A 22,437-nucleotide genomic window follows, 5' to 3' on the forward strand; every position below is an offset into this window, starting at 1 on the left:
GTTTTGGAAATAATTGTTTTTTTCTTACAGCTAATAATGGCAAATTGGAAAATCCATACAAAGTGTTTTAATTCTTTTCAATTCAGTTTATTTATTGGACTCTAATTTACCACCAATTCCATTGCAAGGCACGTTTGTGAGACAAACAGTCCAGTTTACATCTAGAAACGTATCAAATCATACACAAATTCAATTACAAACATTCTATTTTTTCCTGGTTATAAAAGACACTCAGATTAAGTTTATTGTGCCAACTGGTATAGTTGTAAAAGAAAACCTGTTGAATCCATTCATTCAATGTCTTTGCAGCAATATCTAACACTATGCAAGCACTGAATGATAGTGGAGAAGCATACTTTCTCTCATCTTGTATATGTGCTCAACAAAGGATAATTCTATTCTATTCTATTCCTAGCTAAATGGTTGTCCTAAAAGAGATATTTCAGAACAAACTGAGGCACTTTAAATGGAAGGTTTATTTAAAAAACAAACAAAAACAACAGAAGAAAATTTAAATTAAAGACACTGAAACAGATCTCGGTGCTTCATTTCCAATACTAGCTGTTAAAATGTCTGTCTCTAAGGCAGGGGTGGGCAATCCTGGTCCTCGAGGGCCAGTTTCCTGTAGCTCTTAGATGTCTCCCTGATCCAACACGCTTGAATCCAACAGCTGAATCACCTCCTACGTGCAGTCAAGTTCTTCAGAGTCCTGCTATTGACCTCATTATTTGACTCAGGTGTGTTGAAGTAGAGATACATCTAAAAGTTGCAGGAGACCGGCCCTCGAGGCCTGGAGTAGCCCACCCCTGCTCTAAGGGATCCTCAGGCATAGGAACAATTATAAAATGATTGCATGTGATATAGATTTTGAAGCTTCTCTTAAGAAGGTGGTCATTTGTTTAGACTCAAAAGTAAGAATCCAGAACTGCAAATTAAGCTAACTGATATATTACAAACTTTTTTTCCCCCTACCAGAGTCTCATTCCACTGAAAAAAAGACATAACGGAGTTTACAAATCCCTGAAACCTAAATTGCCCACGACGGACTCATAATTCAGACCAGTAGGCGGCGCCAACACTCGGTGTAAACCTCTCCTAGAGAAGAAGAAGAAGCGCTTCAACAGGAAAAACAATCACCAGGGATCATCACAAAGAGAAGAGACAGGCGGTGTTTTGTATGCTGACAGGGATGGAGGAGTACACCTCTGGGGATGATGTGAAGTTATTTTTTATTTTTATACATTCATAAAAAGCTCTACGGTTAACGTTTTCAATCCGTGTCCGTTTGTCAAAGCAGTTAGCTGTTAGCGCAGTCAGTTAGCTGATGGGTGTGGTTGCTCTCTCTGCATCATTTTCTCTTTGTTTAACATCTGCGATATAAAAAAAAAAAGACAGTGACAGGTGTACTAACTGAGGGACCATACATATACTGCAAAATGATTTAATTCAATTAAACAGACAGGGTAATATAACTAAACTGAAAATAAATCACTTGATGTTGCACTTATACTCAGAACAAGACAAATGCAAGGCAGTTATTTCTGTGTCCTTTTGGCCTCTGTGGTTGATTCATTAAAAAATAAGTAAAGTTATGGATTAAAATATCTCCTTAAATAATATCCTAATCTGTAGGATAAAATTCAGATCTAACATGGGATTTTTAAACTCAGCTGACCAATGTTTTGCTAATTTTAAAGCCAACTTAACGTTTGTGTTGTGTCAAAATTATAATAATGAATGAATCTGAAAATGTTTTGATTAATTTTTGTTTCATTTTAGATCATGTTAACATGTAAAACTGTTTATAAACCTTGTGGATTATTTGTTACTTAAAGATTGTCATCAGTCTGCTCTTTCTCTTCTACAAAGTCTAAAAACTGTTAATGAAGCAAAGAGAAAATAAATTCCATATAAACTGAATTAACTGTACTGCACAGTGCTGTTTTTTACTTTGTTTCTGTGATGGTATAGTTGACATGATATTCAACTTATACTACTAAATAAATTTAAAAAAAAGAGTGGTTTGCTGTTCTGTAAAACCAACTTCATGTTTCCTTTCATTGTGTTTCTTTCAAAACCCATCCTGCAGGGCAACTTCAACACTGACGAGACAAGTGTCTTGGTGAAGGAGGTAAGATTTTACACCTTAAAATTATGAGTAGCAAACTTCATTCGAATGCAGTACATGTGAAAATTCCCCTGGTTGTTGCTTTGCCTCAGTGTATCGAAGGAGTGATCGGTGGAACAGACTATAACCACAACAAAGTGAACCAGTGGACCGCCAACATCGTTGAGCATTCACTGACTCACCTGGTGAAGCAGGGTCGCCCCTTCAAATACATTGGTGAGCCACCATTTGCATTATTCACATGTGACGATGTAGACAGCTTCTACTTGGTTAAATACATAAGGTGTAATGTGCATATGTGTAACACTGTTTGTTGTGATTCAGTGAATTGTACCATCATGCAGAAGAGCGGTGCAGGTCTCCACACAGCCAGTTCCTGCTACTGGGACACCACTACAGACGGTAGGAGACGGTAGAGCTGGGTTGTGTGGCACTAAGTGCTAAAACCACCTGCTGATGATTTATTTGAGTATCTTTAAAATCATAGACTAAAACCAATGCTTTGGAAACTAATTCCAAAGCATTAAGCTAACAGTTATTTCAGTAAAAAGTTGTGCCATGAGAATTAAGAAAGAATGCTGAATTTGTATGGTTCATGATCAGTAACGAGTTCTTAAGGATGGAAGTAAACCAGCCATGTTCAAACAAGCTGTTCTTTTCTCTCTTTTCTTTGATTTCACCTCAAATTGTATAATTTGAAACAAACTACATCAAAGAATCACATTGTTTCACAAACCTCTTGCATTGATTGCAGTTTGACTGTTTGTTAATTTCTGTAGCCATCTAAGCTGTTGATTCTGTTTAAAGGCAACATTTTTGTAAATGTTTTTTTTTTTTTTTTTTTTTGCATTTTCAGGAAGCTGCACGGTCCGGTGGGAGAACCGCACCATGTACTGTGTGGTCAGTGTGTTTGCTGTGGCGATGTGACAGCGGCGCCGAGCTGCAGACGCTCTCCCTCCAAGCGCCGTCAGCTCCGAAGCCGAGATCAAAGTGACACCAGGTCCTGAGACGAAATCCTCCCAGGACTCGATTTCTGCCCTCAGGCAGCTCTGCGTATGTGAACTGGTGTCCGTGTGGATGAAGGTTATTTTCAGAAAACCGGGCTGGTAGAACTTATTTTCAGTCAAAATAAATGACAGTCTGCAACACTAATTGGTCTCAATCCTCTTTGCAGTAGCTGTACTTTCTTATTTATACTTAGAAAATGCTAAACGTCATGATACCTCATAAAACATTCAGCTCAAAGGTTAGACTACATTTTCTGATTTTGCAGAAAGATGTGGAAGAAAAAGGCGTGTTTTTGTAAATGTTAATTTACTATAGTGTTTTCTATTAATTTATATTGACGTTATTTGTTCTGTGCATGTAGTTTGGAGGTCTTTTCTCATTTTCTGGGTTAAATTCCTTGAATGCAGCTTCAAAACTATTGATGTTCAGTAAATAAAAGTTAATGTCCATATTTTACCAGTGTGTGTACGTTATTTCTTTTACTTAAAGCAAATACTGTATATACTGTATATGTGTGTATATATATATATATATATATGCATATATATTTATATGTAATGCACTTCAAGTAATTGGCCAATAGATGTCAACAGAGCACAGCATGAAAACAAAACGGGTGCAGTCTTCACATATAAATCTAGATTTATTTTTAACTAGGCATTTATCTTATGTAACACTTCAAGTGTCTCAGAATGTTTTATTTTTTGGCATTAAAGGCTGCGTATTTGTACGAACAGAAGCATTCTGGCAATTCCTTTGCAGATACGGTGCAAAGACACTGATTCTCTCAAATGTAAAGTTACATTTAAGATTGAAAACAACTTTTTAGTGATTTTTCTTTGTACAGTTAGTCTATTTTGTGCACTCTGAATATCCAAAGTGATGAGACAAAAAGCATTTCACGTCACTATGGCTGCTCGACTGTTGTGTAAAAAGACATTTTCTTATGTAAACGTGCAAAATACATATTAATGCTTCTTGGAAATGCCTGTGCTTTACAATAGCATGTGAAACATCTCATCATCAAGCATGAGCACATCACAGAAGCAGTGTGTGATAACCGCAAAGCTATTATTGGAAGAGTAAAAAAAAGCTGATTGCTTTCAGCCATAAAACTGGCGAGTTTTCTTCTTAAAAGCTGTTGCACCTCATCTGAGGTTGGACACCTGCATGCATCCATGCCAAAACGGGACACTAATACAATCAGATTAAATGTGTTGGTTCTAGGTTATCCCTAAACAGCATGGCCCAAAGGCTGCAGGAAGGAAGGTGCTGGCTGGAAATATGAGCGATCATCATATCTGTTTGTTTGTAGCCACAATGAATCTAAATTTGTCTTTTCTTAAAAGCAGACATTGAAATATGAGATCAAAGAACTGAAAGACCAACAGAGGGACAGATGTGGCACTTTAAAGGTTACAAAAAGTCTGCTGAATTGGGACCACTGTGATGCTTCAGACGTTGCAGGACATACTGTGGCTTACGTCCCCGTTGACTCCACCTCTGATGCTGTTTTCCACATTAGGAACATCATAGATCGTGTCATTGAGAACATCAAATGTGGTGTCGTTTGGCACGTCGTCTGCGCTGTCGCTGGATGTGTCGGGAACTTGGTTGTTAGATGGTTCTTGGTGGACAGATGTCTCCAGTACCGCCCTCCCCATTGGCCTGTTGTGAGGGGAAGCAGAGGTACACAAGACGCAGAGGAAGGACGAGCAATCCCAGAGGCCCTGCGTCATGCTGGAGGAGAAGAGCCTCCGGCACGGATGGCAGAACTGGTAGAAAACCAGCATGAAGAAGATGGCCATGGCGTAGGCCAGCAGCAGCTGCAGCACCAGCAGAGGCGCGAAGATGAACTCGTAGAAGTCCGTTTTGTGCATATACCACAGCAGGAGCAGCAAGGCGTTCTCCACAAATCGCACCATGTAGTACACGGCCATGCGATACCAATTCTGGGACTTGTTGATGAGGTCCGGGTCGTTCAGCTTCACCTGCACGGCCGACCAGCAGAACATGTTGATGCCTGCGTAGAGAAACGTCAGCAGGCACAGCACAATGGTGGTCCCCACCCTGGTGAGGGTCTTCTCTATGTTCTCGGGGAACGGTGAGTGACTCTGCCAGAAGAGGATCCAGGGGTAGAAGAAGAAAACCGAAAAATTCAGGAAAACCACAGGCAGGACCCAGAGCTGCAGGACGGAGCTGAACAGAACTAGGACTACCACACGCGTGGCGATCTCGAAGCCTCTCCACAGGAAGATGCAGAGGTAAGCCATGGGTCGGATGTCCACCTCATAGTCATCGTATTTGAGCTTAATGGCCAGGATGTTGCAGCGCAGCGCTCCATACACAATGGACAGAAGGGAGATCACCATCAGTGTGCCTAACAGAGAGAGGGAGAAAAAGAAGAAGGCAAAATCTGTTAAAAGTGTAGGACTCAACATCAGAGACAAAGTACCATGTACAGTTTGCGTCTGAACACTATGAGTTATAGTCTGACTCTCTCAGGAACAGGTGTCAAACTTCAGTCCTGGAGGGCCACTGCCCTGCAACGTTTAGATTTGCCTCTGCTGCACCACACCTGAATAGAATAATTAGGTCATTAGCGAGGCTCTGGAGAACTGATCTACACAAGGAGGAGGTAATTAAGCCATTTCATTCCAGTGTTTTGTACCTATGGCACATCTAAAAACTGCAGGACAGCGGCTCTTGAGGACTGGAGTTTGATACCCCTGCTCCAAGGTTTTCACCTGAGAGGCATTTAAGAGAGAAAAGCAGCATTTTTATCATCTGTACCAGTGGGGTTGTTACATAACTCCACTTGGACTCAACATCCAGCTCAGCCCACACTGTAGCACAGTTGTGACAGACTTGCACTAATTCCTCCCCCACACACCTACTCCTCTTCCTCACCTCTTCCGATGGACACCTCCTGCTGCAGCACGCAGATGTAGAGCTGCAGGGTGAGCTGCGGAGCTGATCCCAGGAAGGCCTGGATCACAGAGGTGCGGGAGAACGCGGCCCGGTGTGTGAACAGCTTCCCCTCGGCCTGACCCACCTGCCGCTCCACTTCCTCTGACTGACCCTCGCGGGGCATCTGCTTCTTCCTGGTGATGCTGACATAGGGCTCCTCCACTTGGCCCACGCTGCCATAGATGCAGAACGCCTCCAGACACCTGGAGCAGCAGAGAGCAGAGGCAATGACAAACTAATGCTGAATTACTCAGTCTGTTGCATATCATTACTGACTATAAAAATGCTTGGTTTCTGCTGTATGTACTGTCATCTGTGAAACCTATAGAAAAAAATTATGTTCCTCAGGTATGTAGCTTCCCTTCAGAAGAAGAGAAAGGAGAATGTTTGGTTATTGAAGTTGTAAACACTTTATAAACCATTAATAGACTGGAATAATGTTCATGCTGCCTTATGCTGAGGAGGAAATTCCCTTGAAATAGATGGTTCAATGAGAACTGAAACACAAGTCAGTCAGCAAGCAGCATCCTGCTTTCACACCAATAAGATTTATTATAGAGTGGTCCGTCAAATCTCTTAGAAAACCTGTGAGGTCCGGGTTGAAATCACTCCCTAACAGAAGCGATTTAAATTTTTTGCAACACAGACGTGAAGCAGTTTTGAGAAACTGTGGTTATATAACTAAATATTAGTTCAGTGATTTATCAGAAGCTAAATATTCAGGCAAGTTTGAGTTCACATAGTAAAGGTTTGTTTTTGGAGAACACATTGGCTGCTTTACAACTGCTAGATATTATTTTTTTTCTCACTTTCACTTCTGAGAATTTATCATGGATCGTTTACATTTCATTTTCAGCTTACATGTATTCTTATTTTTACATTTTCTTCTCTGACTTAGTTCATTTAGATTATTTACAGCATCTCGTGCACAAGAATGGTGAATGAAGGACGTCTTTGGCAACTGGTTACAGATTTTCACCTTTATTGTGAAGGAGCTGAAAGCTGCATGACTGTACAGACCTGGGCATTTCTGCATAGCGTTTGCATTTAAAGGGTGAAAAAGAAGCTGTTAGTGACAACTTTGGACCAATTAATGATCCTCCAATGAAGTAGTCATGTTTGAAAATTTTCATATAGCTTGACTATGACTACTTATTAATGGTTTAGAAAGTATTAATAGCTTGAACAATAACAATTCGTAAACCATTTAAACTGATGTTGAATTTTGTTCTGCCTCATCTTACACTAAAAGTATTTTATGGGAAAATATCTAAATTTATACTTATAACACTTTCTTTAAGCAGTACTTATTATTATTGCTTTTAATTTTTAATTTATCATACAATAAATTGATTAGTGTTGATTAGTGTTTCACCACGACAGACATAGTGAAACGCTGCAGGACTGAGATGCTGCAGAAGCGCAATAAGCCTGAGGTAATTTTGCCGCTAAGGTCATTTACATCAGCATTTACTAGTTTGTCATTATGGAGGTCAAAAGAGCCATCAGTGTGAGGGAGCGTCAATAATTTTCCAATGCAATACTAAAGACTCTGAAGAGCAGACCGCGGGCAAACAAGCTGAGGGTCGAGTGGCGCTGATCAGCAGCCAATTAAACAGCACAACGTCAGGATTTAAGCCACAGGTCTACAGAGAGACCAAATGTTTATCTGTTCAAAAACACGGCAGGAAAATCAGACACACGACTGGAGCGCTTAAAGCATTCGGACTGGAAGAGGGTTTCAGCTTGTTGCAGTTCTACAAGGGTTCCACACATTCATTTAAAACCTTTACTTCCTTTTGTCAGATCCAACATTACAAGGAGCTCCAAGTGCTTCACACTCATTATAAAATATAAAATGTTCAAGTTTCTCACGACTGTAAGGCAGTTTGTTATACAGCAGGAAGATACTGAACACAATGAAGAAGGGAAGTACATGAGGGAAAAATCAGAAAGGAGCCAAGAATGTCACAATAAACAATAAATCAATTAATCGCATGATAAATTAAAGCAAGCTCAATAATTTCTGTTTTCATAATTTATTGTTTTTCTCTTTCTACCAAAAACTGGCTGACAAAATTCTTCAGTCTGGCGTTTTGGTCTCATCAAAATGCCAGACTTTTGCCCTTGTTTGAAGAAACAATTTTGTTTACGGAGACTTCATAATTCATTTTAATTGTTTTTGTTGTTTTGTTAATTTGTTTTGGATATTTAAAATATCTTCTAAGTTCCAATGTTAAATATATGTTAGAATTTAAAGTGTATTGATCTTTAAGGATGTGCACATTGTCATGCCGTTACCTTTCTATTGAAAATGGTCTCAAAACAACAATATTATTATCGTTTATCGCAATAACTTCTGGGACAATTTATTGCGAAAGTTGTTATCTGACCAGCCTAAAAGGAACTTGAACTGTTACACCTCTGAACTGATGTGGATAAAGATGCGGTCCTTCAGATATTCTCATGACCTGAATCTGACTTTAAAAAGATATTTTGGTCAGGATCAAGATTACAGTCGACTCATTGTCAAAGTCACTTTGCTGCAAATGCAAAGTGACTTGCATTTACAGGAAGTCACTGTAAATGACTTGCAAGTCATTTCCAACTTCTACTTCCACAGTTGGTTTGTGAAGGTGATCTTCCGGTGCAACGTTTGTCCCTCCGCTCACTTTCCTTACTAACTTCCTTTAATTGTGGACTTTGTGCTCCAAAGGGCTTAAAAGCAGATTAAAACCCCAAAAGGAAAAATGTAAACAGAATGCGAACCTTGTACTGAAATGATTTTTTCTGGCTTCTGCTCTGCTGCACTATCAGGATGAACTTAAGTACATTTTTTTGCATGAAGCATCTAAAAGAGGAAATGAGCTTTTGTGAAGAAAGAAAACTAGTTAGAAATAATTCAGAGACCAGAAAAGGCCGTTTTACGAGTCCAGCCCAACAACTGTTGGTGTCCCAGCTGCAGTGACAGAGTTAAAATGGTGAAGATAATTTCAGCGTTGTTGTGTCTGGATAAGACAAGAAAATGCCGCTTTGGCTGTTTGCAGCAGAGATAGACATTCCCCTCTCTGCTTGTGCTGTCGGTGATAAGCAGCCTGCAGTGACATGCGCTATTCTTAGAGCCGTGCTTCACCCAGGGAAGATGTAAATGTCTGAAGAGTAATGATTCAATGAGCACTGGAGGGGACAGAGACTGCTACAGGCCAGAGCGACAGAGACTGCTACTGGGGAACAACGTGACAGCAAAACAGGTTGTCACCGAGTCATCAACACAGCCGTCTCGATTGAGGCATTGTCGCACAGAGAGTTTCTTCACATGCCGAGTCATAACCCTACAAATACTTCAGGGGTTTGACTGCAAACAGTGTCAGTTTCCGAGCTGCCAGATGACAGTAATGTAATTTAGGGCTCTACAACTCCCATATGTTCATAACCCAGTTTTAAGAGTACACCACAATGATTAGGAAGCCCTGAAAAACTAATATTTCTCCTCATTCTCCAATATCTTCCCAACATTAAAATCTTTGAGGCATTGCCTGTACAAACACAGATGTGTCATAAAACAAACATTTTCAGAAGAGTCTGCAATTCTGGTAAGTGGGAAAGGATTTTCTATTAAGAAATGTTCTTTTCAAAAATAAACATTTTAAAAAGCAGAAACTAAACCTTTACTTAAAAAGCTTCTGCTACACTTTTTTTTAGATTAAATTTTATTATGCACATTCAGTTTTGATTTATGTCAAATTTGTGGCAACAATGGTTACATTTAGCCTGTTGTTTTATAACTTTGTAAAGTTTGTTTATTTACTGTATCATATTCGCTGTCTAGTGTTCACCGCAACAAACACAACATAGATAGAGAGCACAAGTAAAACTACCTTATTTCCCCATTACTGAAAGATAAAAAACTAAAAACAAACATGTACCTTAAGAATGATTGGTGTTCTATACAAATTTATTGTATACAACATGACTGTGAAACATCTACAACTAGACGCATTATCCTTGTGTAATAGCCTTTTGGCTGATCAGCAGTGCATAGCAACGAGTGGGGCAGGGGCAGTATTGTTTTATATTTCATGGTTATGGTAAATTAAAAATTATGACTGTTCTCTTTCTTTGTAAATTTAGAAAACTAATTAACAAATACAGGCGAAAACATTACTTCTTTGGGAACAGTAGTTAAAGCCCCAAAATGAGCTAATCATTAATTAAAATAGAATCCAACAAAACGTAAATTGGCATTTTCAAAATGGTTAAGAGTTTGAAAACTGGAAAACTTTGCAGATGAATAGGTTACTTTTTAAACTCGTAATATGAAGTAAGTTTAGAATTTGATAGCAATTCAGGTTGTTACATCGTCTTACAAAAACAGTCATAACCTTTCATCTTTTCAACATTTCGTCACTTTACGTCACTAACTTTCATGTTTGTCATGACAATTTCATGCAATAGGCCAACATAAAGTAACCCCACAATTGGGAAGTAGAATTATGCGTGGTTTTACAAATAAAGATCTCAAACCTGTGGTCTGTATTGTGTAGTAATGGTAGCTTTTGTGATATTTTCCCAAGATTTGAACATTTCACAATCTATCAAATTTAGAATGGTTTTATTGCAGCTTTTCAACACTGTAAAGTTCTGTGTAACTTTTGTTCTACACAGAACCTTTTGTTTTGTGTAGAACAAAAGTTGGTTCTCCACAGTATGAACTCATTTGGGGACTAAATACAACAGTTTTCGATTTTTAACTGTAAAAACAAAATGAAAAGCCGTGCTGTATATCTTTTTCTTTCACAGTTGATGACTGTATAGCGTTGGCATAGTACATAAAATCCCACAAAATTACAATCTTGTTTGTAACCATTAAAAATGTGAAAAGGTTTTACTTTTAAAAGCCACTGCTTAAACACAGATAACCAAAACAGATGCAAAATACTTTTAGTGGCTCTGCAAATCAGCCACTAAGTCAGCTGTCACAGTGCAGCCTAGATATTAGAGTGGTGAGTCGGTTTTACACCAAAGTAGATCTACTGCTGTTTGCACATTGATCACAGAGTTGGTGTGGGTGTGTGTGCACAACAGGGAGGTTTTCCTAAAAGCAAGATTGGTCTCATGTTCCTGTAACCAGATGGTCCAGTCAGACCGCAGAGATGCAGGTTTGGTTTAATGGTTCCTTCATCATTGCTGAGCTTCCTGGTGCTCAATTAATCTATTTTCAGACATGGATCAGACCCTGAGTGGGCGATTTTGATGAAGGTGTGAAGACTTAGCTGTCAAATGTCACAGGGGAATGTGGAACATATCGATGGCTCTATTGATCAGATGTTTACTTCCGATCTAAATGACACTCACATGCATCATACTGCATCAACATGAGGACAACCAGACAAAAGCAGAGAGGGGACGCAAGCAACAACATGTGCGCAGAGCATTTTCAGCAACTACATCCAAGATGAGGCAGGTTAGAGACGATTCAAACACACACACACACACACACACACACACACACACACACACACTAGGTGAGTGCACACACACGCCCACACGCCTACACACCACTGATGGGGACATGTCCCCGTCTGACACGGCGCACAGCTGGAGGAACCCACTGCATCTCCACAGACAAACATGCCAGCTCTGACCTGACAATGGGACCGAGCTGCAGGATGTGCAGCAGCAGGACGAGGGGTCTGTCTCTGCTCAGGTCCCGGTGGATGAAGGTGAGGGTCAGCTGCACCAGGACGGACGGGACGAGCGTGAAGAGGAGGGTGAGACCCTGCCAGATCTGGTCTCCGGCGGAGCGGTACGTGGTGCTGAGGTACAGCGCTGCCGTGGTCTCGGCCGTGAACAGAGACACCGACACAAAGATGGAGCTGGGGAAGCGCATCCTCACTCACTCCACTCCGCCATCCGGGGGGATGCGGCGCGCTGCTTCGCCCCGGGTCCTCGCGTCCATTACGGGAACCACCGAGCCGTGTGGACGGCGTCGAGCCACCATACGGGCACGCCGCCTCTGCAGCTGCTAATCAGCGAACTGAGGCGTCCTCAGCCAAGGTTATACCAAAGAGTTACGGCAGGGGGCGCTGTGTGACACCGAGGTTGACGCGATGACATGCAGTGATGTAGTCTGCTTTTCAACAACTCGAGCAAATTAATTGAGTTTGGTAATTAGGTTTAAACAGTGAAGATGGTGTAGTATACGCATTGTTCAGAGTTATACTGATTTACAGAGCTTGGAAGCCAATAACCCAGATTATTAAAAAAAATGTGAATAGGACCATTACATAAGACCAGCAAAAGAGCAGTTTTGTTGCAGAAATATTTACTTTATGATTAGTATAAGGCATGATCAGCTGCAGATTGCTTTAATAGCGACCTTCATCTCTTCTGAATCTTTGGATCTTGGTGTCTCTGCTTTTGCCAAAGATTTTCTGAGGTATTTGGTCATGAAAGTTTTGTTGGCCAGTCAACAAAACTTTAGTTGACTGGCCAACTATAGTTTACTGAAACTATAGTCAGTAAACCATTTACCTGACCTGCTGGAAAATGAAGTCAGTTTCTTCATTAAGCGCCTTGGCATGTCTGTGTTTGGTGGTTTTTGATGACTTGACTCCTGCTTTACTCAACTCCTTGTCAACTTTTTATTGATCTGACTCTATTAATATTTATTAGATATAGCTTTATATCTTAGGCCCTCTGTGGAAGCTGTTAGTACTGATAAATTTAAAGTAAAAACAAATCTTTTTTTTATATTCTCAGTCTTGCAACTCATACAGAATTCGTTCAACCAGTTTGGTAAATAAGAAAGCTACAAACATAATTTCAAAGTTGAACATTTATGTGTAGTTTCATCCATGCAGATCTGGGTTGTCTGTTTCTGAGGACAGTTTGATCTAATTTCCTTTGCAGTCTGAGGTCAAACAGATTCAGGTTACACAAGTGTAGCTACATATTATCATAAATTATAAAAGGTGAATAAGGAAATTTATTAATGAAACATAGTACCAAGAAATATAAATTGTACTGCAATAAAAAAAAAGTAATTTAAATAAATTTAGGTCAGTAAATACAATAATGAATGTTATGAATTATTCAGGATATCTAAACATGTGTCAGCCATCTGGCAGGACTGATTTTATCAGAGATCTGCTTCCTTTAACTTTTATATGCAATGTATGAACAACATGGAGTAATTTGATTTGGATAACACATTCTTAGGGTTATCCAATTAAAGTTGTATGTGGACTTGGGGAAACAGAAGAGAAAAAAGAAAAAATATTGGATTCCAACCTTTTGCCAAATCTTTACAGAACGACTCATGCAGATCTACAGATGCTTGAGACGGATAGCATTAGTTATAAAATAATGCCTTAACTTTAATTACTAAATGTCTGTACACTCAGAAATATTTGTTAATAACTAAACAAGCATTTATGATAGACAACAATGTAACAGACACTGCGGTGAAAACCCCCATCCAACCCTAACCCTGAATTTCCTCTTTGCAGGACAATAAAGGCTGTTTCCATGGTTACCATGGAAACTAAACAGACCCATGGAGACGCATTGCTGATCATCTTCGGCATGTTCACCTGCTGTTTGGCTGATAAGATCCAACATCTAAAGAGAGATATCACCTCTTCAATATTCTCCAGACAAGAGGATGTTATATATTTTTAATCTATTTGAAATTATTATTAATGTATATAAAATATCAATATTTTTACGTAAGGTAAATAAATCTGCAAGTTGGAGAAATTATGCTGCTAGATATTTAAAAATTTTGGTGGTTCGTATGGAGCACAATGTGGTTTTACTTCACCCAAAATTAAAAAAGTAAGGAACAATGAGCTTGCTTAAAGTGAACAAAATTATTCAGTTTTAAAGAGCCATTCATATTTTTATTCAATGAACATTACAGAAACATATTTCGACAAAACCATGCTTTTTTATGCCTTAGCACATATACAGCATGTCATTGTCTTCAAGATTATGTGTTGCCAGAATAAAGCAAAGCATCCATCTTTTTGTGTTCATTTATTTTCTGATCTGGACACTTAACAATAATCCTGTGGATTAGATTGTAATTGCAACAACATTCACTCACTAATGTAGCTTAGAAATATGGAGCGACAGGCACATGTAGCATCAGAAACTGCTTTGGTTTGCTGTTGTTTACAGGCCTTTTTTTTTTTTTTTTTTAATAACTTGAGCCACTTGTTTACACAGTAAATGCTGGCCAAAGCATCTTCCATTTGTATTTTTAGACTTAATGATAAGGATTTTTGTAAGGCCACATTATGACAAGACATCAATTATTACACAGCGTGGAAAAAAGTCACGTCTGGAATTTACTTAGAAGAAAAATAAGAAGAAAGCCAGACTTTTCTTTTGTTCTTTTCTCATCACAAAGTTACAGCCTAAAACAAATTGTTTTCATTTTCCACAGGGTGAAACAAATTACAACATCTTACAATTTCAAAGTCCCGACACGGTGGCCAACAGAGCTGAAAACACCAAAAACAGAAGCCACACAGGTGAAACAGAACAAAGGGAAACTGTTACAACAATGAACAAATATTAATCTCATCATTTACCAGCTGTACCTCTAACATGTATCAGTAACTCTGAAAGCTTGGTGTCATTGAACCACTTTTTTATTCATTAAATATTTAAGGTTTTGACAACAAATTGAGAGATTGTGTCCCTAAAGACTTAAATTAACTGCATTGTGTAATGCTTAGCTGGTGTAAACTTCAAAGGCATTATGTGACTTGTCTTTTTTATTTTTATTTTTTTAATATATTTGAGCGTATGTGTGACTTAGTTGTGATTTCATTTACTTTAGGCTGTCAATAGTGCACATGTTTATCTCTGTCCTGAGATTAAGGGTACACACACATTAATTTTTTTCTTTTCCTTTTTAGCTAAAACTCTGAATGGGGTTTTGAAAGATAACTACAAGAGAAAATAATAGTTATTAAAAATGTTATTGGAGTTTTTGAGTTGCTTTCAGCTGAGTAGTTTATTAATAGCCTAGCTAGTGATACCGTTGTAGTGGCTATCCATTTACCAGTAATATTACGCAACCAGGAGCAACGGAAATGTTTTAAAACAGTGATAAAACTATCACTATCTCTGTGGCTGAATCCCTTTTTGTTGTTTCTGTTCGTATGCAGGCTTGCGTTAGCACTGCAGCAGAGCTAGCCACTAGCTACCGTTCCTTTAGCAAAATGCACATGCTGCCAGTGTTTATGGATTGATTTAATTGTTTTTGACTCATGTAAATATGTTTAATAAGATATTTTGCAGCTATACATTTTTTTCAGAACATTTGAACTACATTTACTCAAAAATTGAGCAAATTTGTTTTCTTTTATGCATGTTAGCTGCTGTTGTTTTTAATGCTAAAGCAAATCTGAGGAGATTCTGTTAGACTCTGTAGATAAGGGAAATCCAAAGGAAACTTATAAATACGTATCTCAGGTTTAAATGGCTGTGAGGCCTCATTTTAGCTGACTAAACTGAAACAGAAAATGTTAGTGGTGATTCTGCTAAAGCCTGCAAGGTGTACGTCCACACAAAGCAAAAACCTTTCTCTGCTACTGCATCAAATGTTTCACTCCAACTAAAACCCACTCACATACTGTCCTGGTTTTACAGTGCATGTTACTCCGTCTATTGTAAAAATCATAACGTCTGTTCTGGTCAGGAAACAGCGCGATGCTGGATCCGTTCACACAAACACGCTGAACAGAGGGAACTCTGACTGGTCTGGTTGCAGGAGATCGACCAGGAAGCAAACGGTCCCGGAAAGGCCCTCGAACAGGCTGTAGATGCTGGTGACCGAGAGGGATCCCGCCTTAAACTCCTCGGTGAAGATAAACTCTGCAAACCTGTGGGACAAAGAGAAGGACACAGAAAGAGATGGATGATGAAATGATGAGTAATATAAGTGTCTTTCAGATTTACTTTACCAGGAAAAACAAACACAAGAACATTTTTTTCTTAGTAAATATATATTCTAAATTATCCTACTGACATGAAATGTAAACCAGAATACATTGTGGTCCACACACACAAAGAAAATGACACAAATTAGTTTAAATACTATGGGTAAAAAGTAGAGGAAATACACATGAATAAAAGGAGATGCAAAAAGTCACAGAAAGCCAAGAAAATTAATGAAATCTGTCTATATTTAGAAAGTGATCCTGCTGCCTATTAGTGCAAATCAGCTGGTGTATTTCTAACAGATGACCTACAAAAAGGTTTCTCCTCATCAGGAATAGCACAAAACATATCAGTATTGTGTTATGTGTTTTTAAAAACTTCAGTTCATATATCTGTATTGTGAAAACTAAAATGAAAGTCAGGAAAAAAACGTTTTGCTATTTTGCACTATGAGCTGATATGTGGTACAATCAGTTCCCAGCATATTGGGGAAATAAATTTTACTGACAACTTGGGACACGACTCATGAATTTCTGATATTGAAGACGGCTTATAGCCTGTAGACTTCACACCAGTGGGAAAGAGGAGAAATGATTGCTTGCCTTTGGGCACGGTAGAGGTATTTGGAATTGCCTGTGAGGCGATAAAGCAGGAGGAAGACATAAGCGCTGCCTGCAACTCCGTGACAAATGCCAGGTCCTTTCTTCAGCAGGCCTTTCTGCCAGACGAGCTCCCCACTGCGGATACACGTGTCCAGATACTGTGGCTTCTTATTGATCAGATAGGCTTTTGCAAAAAGATACGCCACGCCTGCAGGATGAAGTGGAAACATTATAGTAACAGGGAATGTGATACTGGGCGTCAGTACCAGTGGTTGTACCTGGGGCGCCGTGGCACCAGTGCACCAGCTCATTTTCCCTCTCGATGATTGCTCCCAGCTCTGCCGGCCAGTTGCAGTTCTGCTCCTGAGTCATGAGGAAGTCAACGCTCTGCCACACCAGGTCCTTCTCCGCCCCGCTGAGGACATCCTGGTAGCTGAGCAGCATCTGCAGCACTGAAGAGAGGCCGTGGGCTGCACCTGACAGGAAGCAGGGCGAGGAGCGGGTCAAAAACATGCGGCAAACAAAACCAGCCATGCAGGCCGACGCCATGCTGGGCAAACAACCAGGCACAATCCTGAAAGATACGAGCAAAAACAGACTGCATGGAGGCTTCCCTTCGCCTCTTGTGGTTTACTGACCTTGCTCTACCTGGCAGCAAAAAATAAACTTTGAATAATGAAACACATCTGGCTTTGACAGGAAATGCCACATACAAACTGACTGAAGGTGAAAAGAACCAAAGCACTAAAAATGTCAATTAGTAAAGGGAGAGTACTTAACACAACATCTTTAGTAGACAAAGTGCATTTGTTTGATATTTCAAGTTTGTATTCAGAAGTAATTATACAATTACGCCCAGAATTATTTATAAATATGGTGGTGGATTTTTTTTTTCTCTCAAAAATGTGCTTTTTTTAACAGTAGTTTGACAGGAAAGAGGATGAAGACAGAAGGGGAAAACATGCAGCAAATGCTCTGTCTTGTTGTCTAACAAAAACATTTTCATTGTGACTCCAAATGGTCTCAAAAGCAGTTTAATGGGCAAATTTACCAGATTGCTTAGCAAGTACACACGTATAATTGACCAAAGTTATAAAGTTGTAATTGCTTTTATTTTCAGTATAGATTAGACTTACTTTTCCGTACAATTTTTTTTCTTTAATCAACAGTGCTATGTATAAAAGTCAAATATTGCTGACCTACAAACTGCGACAACCCTCTGAGCCAAAACAAATTATTCCCCCCGCGCTAAATCAGAACAGACCGGTGAGAAGTGGAGCTAATTCATGTGAATCCCAAAGTCATCAATACTAAATGCATGCAGGGTAACCACAGCTCTCTGGGAAATGTCAAACATTACAGTCTTCTTTCATATCTGAGACTTCCCAGTAAACAGTGAGCAAATGTTTTAGGGCAGGCAAAGTTTAACTCATGCAGATCTTTAAAAGTGTCTTCATTAAACTCTCTAAGGGAGTCAACTGTTTTTGTTTTAACTCTGTTATCTCCCATCGGCGCTGAAACCATGCAGAGGTGACCAGCAGGGCTATGCTTACTATGAACTCTGTGCTGGTCTGAAAGTTACTGAGGATCTCCAGCCCTGATGCTTCTCTTCATCCGATGCAGTCAAGAAAAGCACAGTTAGCTTCATACATGTTAGCACAACAACTCTGGAGCCAGAGAGAGAGATACAGACTAAGTCAAGTATAAAATATTAGGACTTATAACACATTTGGATATTTGGTACCAATTTTTACTTTATTTGTTGATCAGAAAAGGACTAGAGATGTACAACTTTCTTAGAAAATATTTGCTCTCTGAGAAAACATGAAGGCAAAATGGAAGAATGTAGAAAAAGAACCAGACTTCTAGAAAAATGTTGTTCTATATATGAATCAAAAAAGTTATTATTTGGAGACCAGAGCAGACGACACGTTTAGCATAAACCAAATACACCTTTCCAGGAAAACAACGTAATTCCAAACTATGGAGCATGGAAGAATCATGGTTTGGTGATACATTCACCATCATACAATCTACCATTGATGAAGGAAAATGTGAGACCATGTATAAAAAAATAAAACTGCACCAGAACTGGACCCTGTTGAAGTCAGAGTCCAGATACTGTGTGACCAGATCAGGCTGAAAAACCTTTCCAACCTTTAAGCAGTTCTAATTGATTAAACAATTAGGACTGTGCAAAGGTTTCACTGTTCCTATAGTGATCCTGATAAGTAGATCATCTGAGGGTTTTTCTAAAAACTAAAAAACTGCAAGAAACCCTGATGACTTTGGAGGAACAATATAAAGAAATGAGGGATGATTGGAGACTTTTGCACAGAAAAGTCTCAAGATTTTCTTACCAAGATATTCTGTTCCATAGTATGAATACATCAGAGGGAAAGGCTTCCTCTTCCTCCTGGCGTATTGTTTTCCTGACTCGATGATGGCTTGGCAAATAGATTTGATCTGATCTTTGCTCAGGATCTGTAAAATGAAAAACACGTACGTTATCTGCATAACAAAGACATCTTTAATAATTTACTGGACTAATCTGTAGTCAAAATCTGTAAAAGGACTAGAAATGTTTTGTTTTCTTTCTGCTAGCAAACCACAGAATGCAATGTGACTTTCTGAGACACAAGAGTGATCTATAAAACAAACTGAAATCAAATTGGTCTGGGAGAGAAGTACCATTACTGACTCATAGTTTGCTGGTAAGACCAGAAACAAAAGGTCACCTGAGGTAGCAAACTGTCAAGAATGTCAAAGGTATACTATGTCCTGTGGAGTCAGGCTGGAGGGGGAGCGAAAGAGGTCTCTCTTCCTCGTCTCTCTGTTCACGCGTTTGCTTTTATCTTGCTGGGAATTTTGGTGTGATGATGTGAAAAAGTCACACAAAAAGGAACAACTGTGAGACAGGGTATTATAAACTGCTGTCTGTCTAATGCAGAGCATCCAGTCACTATAAATGAGACAGATGCACATACACTGATGTCACAAAGTGCTTTATGGACTCATCTTAAAGCTTAAACTTGAATATTTTGGTTTTAGTCATTTTCTTGTTTAAAAACTGAAAATCACAACCAAGAAACTGCCTCTAGAAGGAACCCCGGATTGTATGACTGCGATTAATTACAGCTTTATTTTACTCTAGAATGCAGCATCGTTTACAAATATTACATTAATTGAATAAAACAAAGTTCACAAATAAGATGACCATCTTGTGAGGTCACCAATTACATCAGGTATCTGTTACGTCAGGAGCAAATGTCATGCAAGTCATTTGAGACCGTTTATCTCACTCTTCAGCCACAAGAGACTTTGTGTGACATTGTCCACCTGTGCAGTGCCATAATAACTCAGGACAAGTAAACAAATGTAGCACAATGTTATAAAAGATACATGACCATCAAAAGGCAATTCAAAAATATGTTACTGATCCCAAAGGGAAATATAACATTTAAAGGGAATCAACCTATTATGCAAAATTCTCTTTTTGCACAATTTAGCACTTCCATTTGGGCCTCTACTGTTTCTATATGTTAAAATTGTTTTGTGTGGAAAATTGTGCTTTCCAGCACTGATGCACCTTTTTCTGCAATCTCAGATTACGACAAATGGGTTGAATTTGTCTGCATTGCCTCATCAGGTCATTTGGAAGAGGATAAATTAAAATCATTTTACAATTGTCTTTATTTGAAAGAGTGACACACTAAATCACATGACATAGGTGACATAAACCATGTCGTCACTCAAACATGTGTGGTCGGCATCAAACTTAAAGCTGACCGTTGACATCCAGAAGCAAGAGAAATGACATGGTTGATTTTAATATAAGCTTATAAAATGTTATATCACTAATGGGCTGCAAACATTAATAATATAAAATGTTCTTGTCCCAAATGACGAGTTGGGGCAACATGTTTCAGGGAATTTGATCTTTATCCAAGGGACCGCCTGTTGTTTGTCAGAAAATGAATAACATCACTAACTGAAGATTCGTATTAACATCCATATCTTTACAAAACACCACACTTTCAATTCATTAGTCAGTTTTCTATTATTCTACTACAGCTTGAAGGAAATGATTTCTCATTTAAAAATATAACTCATACCCTCTTGATGGAGTAAATTAAACAGCAAAAGCTGAGGTCGTTTATGTTTCCAGGTCTGCGTGTGATACTAGTGGTTAGTCAAGGTGAAATAAGGCATATTAAGAAGTTTATTATCAGGTTTGGTTGGTGAAAATCGCGCCATCCCGGGGTGTCTGCCTCACCTCAATGCCCAGCTTCTGCTTCAGGACCAGCGCGGCGCACAGGTAGCCCGCCCTCCCCACAAATAGCTCGTCCGAGCCGCACTCCAGGAAATTGATGGGCGCACACACCTCCCACAGGTTCCGAAACTTGGTCAGCGGCTTTACAAAATCCGCCAAGCCCAGGGACTTGTATATCATCGCGGCCACGGCGTAGATGCCCGCCCCGCCGAGCAGAAAGGCGGCTCGCATGTTTTGGTCGGGCTCCGCGTCCGCGTACCTCACCGACACGTCGATGATCTGCTTGGCCGTCTTCAGGTAGACGTCCCGCTGCTCGGAGAACAGCGGACACTCGCTGACGTGGTACAGCATGTAAGCGACTCCGGCCGGCCCGTCGTACAGCCCTCCATCGCAGTCGCTGATGTCGACCTGGATCTTTTTTAGGATCTTGTCAATTTTGGCAACGATGGCTGGGAGGACGGCCTCGGCGCTCTGGCCCGGCAGCAGCGCGCCTCTGTAGTCGGAGAAGCGGTTCGCGAAGCGGCGGGTGTTCTCCATCAGGCCCAGGTCGGGGTACCAGTAGCGGCACGGCCACGGCAAACAGACAAGATCTGTGCTCCCTTCTCAAGGTATCCAAGGATGAGAGAAGAAAAACAGTTTGACTGCACAGCAGGTCCCATCGGGCCGCAGCTGATTGGATGGGAGCAGTGATGGATGGATGATGGGACGTGCAGGCAGTCCGCCTCCAAGAGCTCCACCAACAAAACAGGTGGGGGAGATGGTTTACACGAAGCCATGTTTATTAGTGATACTTTGGAATATTCTGGAAGGAAAATGTGCATGTTTTTTTCACATGTTTGCTGCATTTTAATTCTATTCACCATTTACTCTGGTGCGTCTAAATAAAATTCAGTGCAACCAGTTATCTTCAGACTGTCCATTTGTGAGTAATTAAAGTAATTAAATAAATCTAGCTGCTCAGTGAGGGCCATATAGATTTGTTTGAGAACATTAGTGAGCAAACAGTATCAGGGTGGAAATGAAGACTGTGGCACAACAGCAAGTTTCAAAAGACATTGAAATCCATCTACATTGATGGATGAGGAGCTTATTAATCAGAGGAACAGCAAGAAGACGAATGGTATCCCTGGAAGAGAATATACTTCTTGATGGATTGAATTATGGATGTGAACTACAGAGAGCCACAGCTCAGATGTCAACAGGGTAACTATTAGTTCTGCTCTCTTGAAATCTGGCCTTTACTTGAGAATAATATGAAGAAAACAATTGACCAAAAAGTCATTTGAAGTCCTGATAGCAGTTTGTGGCAAGGCTTAGAGGAAGCAGAAAACATGTGGCTGAAGGTGACAGAGGAGACCAAAATGCCCCAAAGAGATTTGGACCATCTATCCATTATTAAAGCATGTTAATCTCTAAAAACAAATTTTATAGAGTATCAACAAAAATCCTTTTAAAATCATATTGGTTAACTTGTGCATGAAATACAATCTATTTTTAGA

General features: G+C 39.6%; 3 protein-coding genes across 3 annotated transcripts; 1 reads left to right on the forward strand and 2 right to left on the reverse strand.

Moving 5' to 3' along the window:
* The first annotated feature begins 1,087 nt into the window (after positions 1-1,087).
* Positions 1,088-3,592, forward strand: dynlt3 (dynein light chain Tctex-type 3). Its single transcript, XM_005798069.3, has 5 exons — positions 1,088-1,216; positions 2,090-2,131; positions 2,221-2,344; positions 2,453-2,530; positions 2,985-3,592. The coding sequence occupies exons 1-5, from the start codon at positions 1,178-1,180 to the stop codon at positions 3,053-3,055; spliced, it is 354 nt and encodes a 117-aa protein (XP_005798126.1). The 5' UTR covers positions 1,088-1,177; the 3' UTR covers positions 3,056-3,592.
* Positions 3,593-3,758: 166 nt separating this feature from the next.
* On the reverse strand, positions 3,759-13,621 carry xk (X-linked Kx blood group). Its single transcript, XM_005798124.3, has 3 exons — positions 11,752-13,621; positions 6,047-6,309; positions 3,759-5,516 (listed from the first exon to the last, which is right to left on the reverse strand). Exons 1-3 carry the CDS (start codon positions 11,994-11,996, stop codon positions 4,591-4,593), a joined length of 1,434 nt encoding a protein of 477 aa, XP_005798181.1. The 5' UTR covers positions 11,997-13,621; the 3' UTR covers positions 3,759-4,590.
* A 1,817-nt stretch (positions 13,622-15,438) lies between these two features.
* Positions 15,439-21,821, reverse strand: lancl3 (LanC like 3). The gene is made up of 5 exons (XM_005798070.2): positions 20,942-21,821; positions 19,026-19,149; positions 16,944-17,141; positions 16,666-16,873; positions 15,439-16,005 (listed from the first exon to the last, which is right to left on the reverse strand). Exons 1-5 carry the CDS (start codon positions 21,473-21,475, stop codon positions 15,846-15,848), a joined length of 1,224 nt encoding a protein of 407 aa, XP_005798127.1. The 5' UTR covers positions 21,476-21,821; the 3' UTR covers positions 15,439-15,845.
* Positions 21,822-22,437: the final 616 nt, after the last annotated feature.

The sequence above is a fragment of the Xiphophorus maculatus genome, chromosome 7, assembly GCF_002775205.1.
Source record: "Xiphophorus maculatus strain JP 163 A chromosome 7, X_maculatus-5.0-male, whole genome shotgun sequence".
In the NCBI taxonomy this organism is placed as follows: domain Eukaryota; kingdom Metazoa; phylum Chordata; class Actinopteri; order Cyprinodontiformes; family Poeciliidae; genus Xiphophorus; species Xiphophorus maculatus.

Bases quoted from the DNA above. Each gene is read 5' to 3' on its own strand.
- dynlt3 (XM_005798069.3), top strand. From the start codon at position 1,178: ATGCTGACAGGGATGGAGGAGTACACCTCTGGGGATGAT. The intron at 2,132-2,220 runs GTAAGATTTTAC...GCTTTGCCTCAG, and splicing joins CAAGTGTCTTGGTGAAGGAG to TGTATCGAAGGAGTGATCGG. The intron at 2,345-2,452 runs GTGAGCCACCAT...GTTGTGATTCAG, and splicing joins TCGCCCCTTCAAATACATTG to TGAATTGTACCATCATGCAG.
- xk (XM_005798124.3), bottom strand. From the start codon at position 11,996: ATGCGCTTCCCCAGCTCCATCTTTGTGTCGGTGTCTCTGTTCACGGCC. The intron at 6,310-11,751 runs GTCAGAGCTGGC...CTGCTGCTCCAG, and splicing joins CAGCTCGGTCCCATTGTCAG to GTGTCTGGAGGCGTTCTGCA. The intron at 5,517-6,046 runs GTGAGGAAGAGG...TCTCTCTGTTAG, and splicing joins GGAGGTGTCCATCGGAAGAG to GCACACTGATGGTGATCTCC.
- lancl3 (XM_005798070.2), bottom strand. From the start codon at position 21,475: ATGGAGAACACCCGCCGCTTCGCGAACCGCTTCTCCGACTACAGAGGC. The intron at 19,150-20,941 runs GTGAGGCAGACA...TTCATTTTACAG, and splicing joins AGCAGAAGCTGGGCATTGAG to ATCCTGAGCAAAGATCAGAT. The intron at 17,142-19,025 runs GTAAGAAAATCT...GCTTCCTGTCAG, and splicing joins CTATGGAACAGAATATCTTG to GTGCAGCCCACGGCCTCTCT.